This window comes from Elephantulus edwardii, unplaced genomic scaffold (genome assembly GCF_000299155.1).
Source record: "Elephantulus edwardii isolate Elephantulus edwardi_28Jun2011 unplaced genomic scaffold, EleEdw1.0 scaffold00168, whole genome shotgun sequence".
Taxonomy (NCBI): domain Eukaryota; kingdom Metazoa; phylum Chordata; class Mammalia; order Macroscelidea; family Macroscelididae; genus Elephantulus; species Elephantulus edwardii.
Window position 1 is genome coordinate 5,449,931 of NW_006399918.1, and position 10,548 is coordinate 5,460,478.

The following is a 10,548-nucleotide window of genomic DNA, read 5'->3' on the forward strand; positions in this document are numbered from 1 at the left end:
GCAATGACAAAGAGTCACTGGCTCAGCTTCTGCCAATTACAAAAGTCAATTTTCTTAAAAGAATTGGCTATCTTCGTCTGTTTATTTCATGCTAGTGTGAAGATCTCAATCACAAAATGGGCAAAGGCTAGGAACAGGCTTTACCAAAGATGACAAACAAATACATGAAGAAATGTTCAGAACCCCTAGCTATTAGAAGGGTGCAAATCAAAACAGCTATGACATATCATATTACCCCAGCAACAAGAGCAAAGTTCAACATGGCAGCAAACAAATGCTGGCAAGGTTGTAGAGAGACTGGACCTCTTATTCACTGCTAATGAGAAAGTAAGATGGTATAGCCACTATGGAAAGCAGTCTGGTGTTTTCTTAAAATGTTAGAAAAAGAAATATCATTTGACCCAACAATTCTACGACTGGGAATATACTCTAAAGAGACCAGAGCTATGACTCAAGAAGATGTATGCACACCCATGTTTATTGCTGCGTTATTCACAATAGCAAAGAGATGGAAGCAGCTCAAGTGCCTAGCAATAAATGAATGTTAAAAAAAAAAACCCTGATACATTCACACAGTAGAGTATTACACAGCATGGAAAAATCATGAACTCATAAAACACTACACAGCATGGTTCAGCCTGGAAGACATTATGCTGAATGAAATATTTCAATCACACAAAGACACATACTGAGGAACACTGCTGCTATAAAACAGGAACTGACATGGGAAGTTGGGAGGAGGAAAGGAAAAAAGTGGATAATGAACAATGCACTGAAACAGATAGGGGTGAAACTGACTGAAAGGAATGTATAGTCAGACATTTTAATTATAACAACAATCTGGAATAAGAGGTGCATTGCAAAGTGGACTGGGTGAGGGAAGGAGAGGCAAAGGGAGGGAGGAAAATCTGCAACAAAAAAATGAATGAAAACCCAACGTCTCCAAACAACTATGAGATACCATCTCACCCCAGTCAGCATTGCAAAATTTAACAGAACAGCAAATTACAAATGCTGGCGAGGTTGAGGAGAAACTGGAACCCTTATTCACTGTTGGTGAGAGTGTAAAATGGTGCAACCACTATGGAAGGCGGTATGGCGCTTTCTCAAAAAGTTGCAAAGAGATACCATTCGACCTAGCAATTCCACTACTGGGAATATACCCCAAAGAGACTGTAACTGACATCCACACAGATATATGAACACCCATGTTTACTGCAGTTTTGTTCACAATAGCAAGGAGTTGGAAACAACCTAAGTGCCCCTCAACAAAGGAATAGAGAAGCTGTGGTATATTCACATGATGGAATACTATGCGGCACTGAAAAACAAGGAACTCATGCAATATTATTCAAAATGGGCGACTCTGGAGGACATTATGCTGAGTGAAGTACCTCAGTCTCAAAAGGACAAATACTGCATGGTGCCACTTGTAAAACAGGACTGACCTTGGGGTTGGGGAGAGACTGAGAAAAATGAGTTCAACAATGTACAATGCATTGAAACAGATGAGGGAGAAAACTGTTTAAAAGGGATAGGTGATTAGGTATTTTTGTCATGACAGGAGTCTAGAGCGAAGGCTACAAAGTGGAGTGGACCTAGGAGAGGGTTTGTAAACAATGAAAGAATTTTTCTTTTACTTTTCCAAGAGGGTAGTGTACTAGGAGAGAGGGTTGGGAGGGGAGAAAAGTGCAACAATGAATGAACGGAAATCCAGTCTCTGTAAATTTTGACTGAAATTAATATTAAATTTATATAAATTTAAAAAAAAACCAACAAAACCAACAACCCAACCTTTCCGTAAATCTTTGTTAAAAATCACACCCACACAAACAAGTGTGAAGATCATGCCATGTCCTCCTAATTAAGCAATCCAAAGGTAATTAATTTCTTATTCTTCCTTATTTTGGCCACTTTTTCCTTCCCCAAATTCCATTCTTCCTTAGCTTCCAAGAACTCGTTTTAATTCTCACGGTTCATCACCAACTTTGGAAATCATTTCCCCCCATACTAACTCTACTTACTTATGTCTTAAATGATGGTTTGTGTTCTTATGTAACACATCCCCCGTTCAAGCTCTTCTACTACTCCTGCACTATCTCCTTTTTCCTTAGTGACAACTTCCAAATATATTTCTAAAACAGACCTGTTTCTCCATTAGACTGTTGCCTTGGTATTTATCACAAACTCATCAAAGACAAAATGGAATTCATTACTCAAATTCTTTCACCTCCAGAAAATGGTTTTTCCTCTTGTGTTCCCTTCTCTGGTTGACAATCTTTCAACTCAGTGATCTAAGATATCCAATTCAATTCCCCTTATAACCCTTCAATATCCACTCAACAAGGTTACAGACTCTGTTCCTTATGCTCTCATCTTTCTCTCCATTTTGAACGCTACTGTCTCATCCCAGGCTCAGTTCATCTCTTCACAGACTTATACAACACTGTTCTAACTGTATCTCTCTCAGCTTTTGTCAGTCATTTATTCTTTATACTACCACTCAAGTAAGCTTTTATAAAAACAAACAAAAATCTGTTTATCTGCTATCGTGCCTTTTTAAAAAAAGATAACACAATTACTGTTATCAGTACCTTGTTATCTGCACAGAATCACCTAAACTCTTTGAGAACTGTAAACAGATACTCCACGATCAATCTGGTCCCTTACCTCTTCTGTTCCTTCTCTCACCTTTCCCTCAAGTTTTACAAAATTAGTTTCTCAAAAGTGTCAGGATATGCCTTATCTTTTAGTGTCTGCATTTTCCTCAATTTATTTGAAATAGCCATAAACTGCTCATGAAACAACATGCTATTACTTGTTGGTGCTATGTACCATCAAGTCAGAACCAACCCAAAGCTGACCTTCTAGGGGGGTTTCAGAGGCAATAAATCACACAGCAGAGACTGTTCACCTTTCTCCTGTGGAACAACTGGAAGATTTTAACTGCATGCCTTCAGGTTGGTAGTGCAGTTTCCTTACCACTAGGCCAATTTATCACCTCTATTATAATAGAAGCTGCCAGAAAAGACCATTTATCTGGTTTCATTTCCCAACAACTAAAACAGTGTCTAGAAAATGTAATCAGGGTGCTCCTTAGATAGAGACAAAGCTGGTGAAATTTCCTCACATATACCTGAGCCAAGTTGTTAGGGGAGGCTAGCCCCTAGAAAAAGACATCATGCTTGGAAAGGTCAGCGACAGAAAGGAAGACCCTCAGTGAGGTGGACTGACACAGTACCTGTATCAGTGGGCTTAAGAGATGGTGAGGACGGCACAGGAGAGGGCAAGGTTTCTTTCTGTTATTCATAAGGTCTCTAGTTGTACTCAACTTGATTGATGGCACCTAACAACACCACTGTACAATAGGCCATTTAGTGTTTGTTAGATAAATGCTTTTATCAAAAGCCTGAACTCTGTATGAAAGAGATGTCCTGTCTTTTAATCCCACACCCTTCTTTACTCAGTAATAACAGACCTTTTTACCTTAATTTTCTCCTCCTTCTATTATTTAAAAGTTTTCAAATTGGTTTTCTACTTAATCATTCATGCAGAGTTTGTTTTATGACATTAATTACAATACTACAACAGAACTTCAATCTTTTCAACCCCTTCCTCATTTCCATTTTAATACTTCTGATCTACCCCTCTTGCTTTTTTATCTCATTTCCATTAATCCTTCTAGCCTACCTCTTTTGCCCTTTGCGTTTATGTGGCTGATTATTCGAAGGAGCGAGTGCCTCTCTGGTTCATCTAATAGGTCTATTATTTGGCTACAAGTCATAGGGGTTGTTCGGAATAAGCTTTCATCTAGGTTTGAAGAATGACTTATTAATAGAAGTCATGGTCTTGGTGGTGCCATTTGCCCATTAAGCCCGATCATTTTGAGGGTTTTTTTTTTGTAATGATAGATTAGAAAGTTACATTCCCAAAGGGATGGACCTTTTCTTTGAAAGGGTTGATCATTTTTATGTGGTGTTTTTAGATTTGCCCACTATATTCAGGACCTTCTATTGTGGTCCCTTCTAGAATGATCAGCAATGGTCTCAGAATTATAGATGTGTTTTTTTTGTTGGACTAACTGTTCCTATGCATCTTTATTTTTCTTTCCTTTTCTCTTTTCTGGACAGGGAATATGCTTAAAGGGCTACTCACAAGCTTTTATTATTTCTGTAGATACTCATCAAAATAGGATGTCCCTTTCACTGCCATTTCAGTTCCAACTCAAAGCAACTTTTCATCGGGTTTCTCTCCCCTCACCCCACTTCTTGTGTCCCATTGAATCAAGTCCCCACTGGCACAGGAGGAGATTGCCCGATGCTCTCCAGTGGGAATCTGGTGAATTCAAACTGCGTGCCTTTGGGATTTCATCAGGTTTCTCAGGCTGTAAATTCAAACTGGAGAAAACTGTCCCTCTTTTGCTTGAGATGCTACTGGAGGTTTTGAACTGCCAGAGGCAATGCAATTCGACAGACACTACACTACCAGAGCTCCTTATAAATGTTCTATATAAAGTAAGATGTAGGTATAGCTTAATCTGTGTTTGTGTGTTTTGTACCTTAATCTTATAGTCATCTCCTCCAGAGACAAAGAGTGGCTGCTGTTTATGGAAGTCAATGCCTCGTACTGGACCTAAGGAAGAAAGCAGGCAAAATATGTTAAAGAATGCAATAATTTCTAATTTCTAAGGTGATTTTTATTCAGAATTTTTCAGTTCTATCCATTCTATATTCTCTTGAAAACAATTACTATCACAATATATACGAAGGAAATACAATATAAATAGTTTATATGCAAACCAATATAAAATTTAAAAAGAGCAAAAAATATTAGTATCAAGTAAATTTCATAGCAAGCCTGAAAACAATATTTATATTTCCTTTAATTTCTTTGTATAAAATATATTTTACCATCATGTTCATCAAACTTGTCAATGAGGGTACACATCCGATAATCCCATAACTGGATGACTCCATTGTGTAAACTGGTCAGGATCCAAGGTCTTTTGGGATGAAAACTGAGCCCTGAAAAAAATTGGAGAATGATAAAATGAACTAAGAATGTTGTACAATGTCCTTTTTACTAATTCTGATCAGAAAAAAACCCCAACACTTAAAAGTCATTCATTCAGTATGCCTGTTAACTTATTGGATGCCAAACACTACAAATTTTATGTTAGGAGCTAGGTTTTTGTTATATTCCTTTAAATATTACTGGGTTTTATTTTAGGATGCAGTTACTTTTGATCTCTGTCACACTAGCTTATAAATTTTGTTAGTTAGGTTGGATCCAGAGGAGGCATCAGTCTAAACCTGAATTGGCTCAACAAGATAGACTGACCCAATATCTAAGACAGTAGGTTTGTAGAGCACAGTGGTGACTGAGATGATAGCACAGGATAGGGGATGGTTTACAGGTGCACTGTGAGTTACAGCTGATTCAACAACACCTCACAGCAACAACATTAATACTACAAGGAGTCCTTGTAGTGCAGTGGTTAATCACTGGATTGCTAAACTAAAGGTTCAGAATTCAAACTCAATAGCCACACCAAACAGAATCTGCTTCTAGTCCAACCTATACGGGTTGCCATGAATCATAATAAACTCAATGGTAACTGATCTGGGGTATTAACAGATAAAATTTCTAGTGGCACAAATAGTTAACTGCTTAGCTACGAACCAGTAAGGTTGGCAGTTCAGAACTACTCAAAGGCACCTCAAAAGAAAACTCTAGTGATCTCCTTCAAACTAGTCACAATCATGGAAAAGCTTATGGGGAAGAGCTCTACTCTGCACTACAATGGGTTGTCATGAGTTGGAATCAACTTCAGTCATTCTTATTAAGTCAATGAAGCCACTGGATGGTACAAAGTTAACATTTTTGGCTGTTAGCCAAAAGGTTAAGTTCACTTAGAGGCACCTCATAGGAAAGCCCTGGAAAAATCAGTTACTGATAACCCTATGGAGCACAGTTCTACTTTGACATACATGGAGTTGCCATAAATCAAAAAGCACTCAATGGCTACCTGTACTAGTTTCAAAACAATACCATCTCAGGTCTCTATATAGATACTTTATACCTTAGATGGTCTATCTATTCTGGCTCACTGAAACAAACGACTTCAAGGCCTATGTGAGCTCCGGAGATTGCTCTTCTTCCTTTATCAAGGTTCCTTCCCCAGCTCTAAGTAGCTTCCTCACATACATGGGCAATCAGTACTTAGCCAAAGATCCAAGGGGATTCCATGCAGATCTGTAGTCATCTCTGTGCAACTCTCTCCCATTGGTACTTTGTTCAGAAAATTCTAGCCACTCTGTTTAACACAGCAAGACTACAAGGTTTTTTATTTTCTTTCACTGTGGGCTGGAAATTCTTTTCAAGTAATATGCTAAACAGTAACAGACTCATGTTCTTCATTGCCTGTTGTGTGAAAATCTTTGTTTCACACATTTTGTTCAGAAAAGTAGATGTTTAAGGTTGGAAGATAAATCTGATCCCTGTTACTCTATCATGACTACAAATGGAAGTCCTAGATATAATGACCATTAAGTTTGGAGTACAATCTTCAGAATTTTAATGAAAATACTTACACATAAATTCACACATATGCACATAGGTTGTATTCTTTATATGGAAATAGAGATCATATTATAATCTTGTCCTGAAAAGATCTTTTCTCATGTGACTACTGTGAATCTCATTAAAGTGTGTAGAAACATACTTTTGTCCTTTTTCATTGCAAGGTACAAATAAGTTACATTTTTAAACTATTATTCTAATGACAGACATTTTTCTCCCAATTTTTGGCTATCAAAAACCAGGGTCTAGTTTGTAAAAAAAATTTAAAAAAAGAAACCTTAGTGGTGTTGTGGGCAAAGCATTTGACTATTAACAAAAAGGTTGACGGTTTGAACTCATCAGCTACTATGTGGACAAGATGAGGTAGTCTGATTGTGTAAAGATTCACAGCATTGGCAAGGGTGGGATATGTGGGAGTATGTGTGGAGAGAGAGGGAGAGAAAGAGGGAGAGAGTGAGAGTGTGAGTGTGAGAGAGAGTGAGTGTGTGTGTGTGTTAAGATTTATACTTCTGGAAATCCTATGGTCAGTACTATTCTATTCTATTGATGGGGGGTGGGGGGTGGGGGGGCTCTTATCAACTACCTACCTAGATGCCAGAAATCTGTAGTGTTCTTCATGATGAAGATTCCCATGAGACTTAAGAAACTTCTCAAAATCAATTCTCATACTAATAATGCCCTCAATTTATTAAACTTGAGTTTGTGATGGGTACTTTTCATATAGTTTATTTTAGTTCTTTTTATGGCCAAATACAAACCCACTGTCAAACTGATTCCAACTCATAGTGACTCTACTGTTGTTGTTATGTGCTGTCAAGGCACTTGCAACTCATAGCGACCCTATGTATAAGAGCCCTAGCCTCTGCTCTATCTCTTGCCAACCTTATTGTCTCTGACACACCTATCCCCATTACCCCAGTGATGGAATAAATCCATCTCATCAAGGTTCTTCCTCTCCTGTGCTGTCCCTCTACCCTCCCAAGCATGAAGTTACTCTCCAAGGACTGATCCTGCCTTACAACATGTCCACAGTATGTCAGATGGAGCTTCAGAATCCTTGCCTTGCCTTCAAGGAGCACCCTGGCTTCACCTTCTCCAGGACGAACTTGTTTGTTCTCCTAATAGTCCATGGTATAGTCAATACTCTTTGCCAGCACCAAAGCTCAAAGGCATTAACTCTCCTTTTATCATCCCTAGTCATTGTCCAGCTCTCTGATGCACAGCAAGTAATGGTAAAGATGATGGCCTGTATCAGGTGCATCTTAGTCTCCAAAATGACATTGTTGCTCCTCAGTACCTTGGAAAGGTCTCTGACAGTAGACTTTCCCAATGCAATTTATCTTTTAATTTCCTGGCTGTTGGTACCAAGAGTGTTGATTGTAGAGCCAAGCAAACTGAAGCTGTCAACAATCTCAATCTCTTCACCATCAATCATGATGCTGCCAATCGGCCCAGTGGTGAGAAACTTTGTTTTCTTGATGTTGAGCAAGCACTTCAGGTCCTCCTCAGTTTCAGCAAGCAGGGTTGTGTCATCTGCATAACACAGATTGTTGATGAGTCTACCTCCGATCCTGATGCCACACTTCTCCTCATAGAGCCCAGCCTCCCGGATAATTTATTCATATAGATTGAACAGATATAAGAATAGAACACATCCTTGATGCACACCCTTCCCAGTTTTGAACCATGCAGTGTTTCCTTGCTCTGTTCTGACAACTGCCTCCTGGTCCAAGTATAAGTTTCACATAAGCACAATCAACTGTTCTGGGACTCCCATTCTTCTTAAAGTCGGCTACAGTTTGTTGTGATCCACAGAGTTAAATGCCTCTGCATAGTCAAGGAAATACAAATAGATATTCCTCTGGTACTCTCTGCTTTCAGCTAAGATCCATCTGACATTAGCTATAATATGCCTAGTGCCATGGCCTCTTCTAAATCCAGCCTGTACTTCAGATAGTTCTCTGTTGATGTGCTGTTCCAGTTGCTTTTGGATGATCTTCAGCAGAATCTTGCTTACATGTGATATCGATGATATGAATCTGCTCGTGTCTGTAAAATGCTTGTCTATCAGATAATGTTCTAAATTTGAGCAATCTAATTAAGACAAACTAGGAAGAAGGATTGGCTATCCACTTCTGAAATAGCAGGCCTCTGAAAACCCTCTGTACAAAAGAACACACTTAGACTACCAGATATGGCAACTGAAGCTGAGCCCTCAACTATGGGAACAAATAGAAGGAGAAATAGCTGTAAGCAGACACTAATGATTGGAACATGGAATGTAAAACCCATGAATGTAGGGAAATTGGGTATTTTTAGGAGGGAAATGGAACACATAAATATTGACATACTAGGTATCGGTGAAATGAGATGGGCTGGCATGGGACATTTTGAGTCAGAGGACCATATGATCTACTATGGTGGAGACAAAAAGGTGAGAAAAAGTGGGTTTACTTTCATAGTTACAAAAATCATTTCTAGATCCATCTTGCAATACAATGTTGTGAGTGACAGGATAATATCCAGTACACATACAAGGAAAACCAGTGAATACCACCATCATTCAAATATATGCACCAACAACCAGAGCCAAAGAGGAGGAAATAGTGACTCTATAGGCAGAGTAAAAATGTTCCATAGCATTTCCAAAGTTGTAAGTCTTTGTAGAAGCATACTGCCACGTCTTTCTCCAGAGGAGCAGCTAGTGGGTGCAAACCACTGATCTTTCAGTTAGCAACTGAATGCTTAATTGCCATGCCTCCTTAGTGCTCTTTTAAAAACAATATTAAGTATTCACATATAAAAGATGTGGAACCAGATTTAGAGTAGATTTATTAAAAATGTCATTCAAGGTAATAAATTTTTTAGTGATGTTTCCACATTCCAAAGACAAGCTCATCTGAGTCTAAAATTTGACTATGCTGCACCTTATTAAATACTGCAGCTTGAATTCTTTTTCTAGGTCTCACTGGACTTTACTTGACTGTCTTTGCTATTATAACAATCTGAGCGATCACTACTTCCATTTCAATTATTTGTCCCAACCCCATCGACTCTTCTAGATACTCCAGCTCTAGCGTTGCCACATCTAGCAATTAGACACACAAGATGCCTAGTTAAGTTTGAATTTCAGATAAGCAATGAATACTATAAAATTATTCGTTGCTAATCGGAATTAAATTTTACCTGAGTTATTTGTACTTTGACAGCTAGCTGTCAAGTTCAGATTCCACTGAGGATTACAAATCTCAAACTCCTGATTTAGGGTAAGAAAGAGACCACTGGAAGCAATGGGTATTGATAGGTTGCAGGCTTCCTGAAATGAGGTAGCCAGGGCTCATCCCCAAAAAAGCTACCGGTGAGAGTGGCAAAGATCTCAATCCCAAGGGGTCACGACTCACAACATGATCAGCAAAAAGACATAGGGTTTTCTATGCAGAAGTCGAGAGAACAGCTTCCAGGAGCACAGGAGAAAGGGAAGAACAGGGTGCGGACCCAAAGACTACATGTAGGGGTGGAGACGAGGTGGCGACACAGCTGTTGGTGCAGGGACCACCCTGTACTTAAGCCAGACCACAGCAAAGAGAGAACTGAAAAACTGCCTGCCAGGTTTGATTTCCTTCGCTCTCGTTTTCCTTTCGGTCCTTCAGAGGGTCAAATTCAGCGGTACGTCTACCCCCATCTCTTGCCCCATCACAGAGCTGCCTCTGATAGGCAGTCTCTGAGCTCCCCTTTTTCTTCTCCATTACCTTTAACCCGGGCGCTTTTGGTCTCAAATTTTGTTAGCATCCTTCCGACCTCCGGATCAGAGGGCTTAGTATGTGTTCCACCACTCCCTGCAGTCCTCTGGTGGCCTCCACGTCAGCGTCCCTCCGAGGTGTCCACCGGAAGCACCTTCATATACGAACTTCCGGTTTTGAGGCGCTGGGCCACAGAGATGACGCCGCTGATGGCCTAGAGAGGCCA

At 39.4% G+C, this 10,548-nt stretch overlaps 1 protein-coding gene across 2 annotated transcripts in view; it reads right to left on the reverse strand.

Annotated features, from left to right (window-relative positions):
* COPA (coatomer protein complex, subunit alpha) overlaps positions 1-10,371 on the reverse strand; it is a 72,709-nt gene extending 62,338 nt beyond the window's left edge. For both annotated transcript variants that reach the window (XM_006895468.1, XM_006895467.1), the window contains exons 1-3: positions 10,332-10,371; positions 4,911-5,024; positions 4,559-4,632 (exon numbers count right to left, since the gene is read on the reverse strand). In XM_006895468.1, coding sequence (XP_006895530.1) covers positions 4,559-4,632; positions 4,911-5,024; positions 10,332-10,371 — 228 coding nt within the window. The remainder of the gene's footprint in view (positions 1-4,558; positions 4,633-4,910; positions 5,025-10,331) is intronic.
* Between the last annotated feature and the right edge of the window lie 177 nt (positions 10,372-10,548).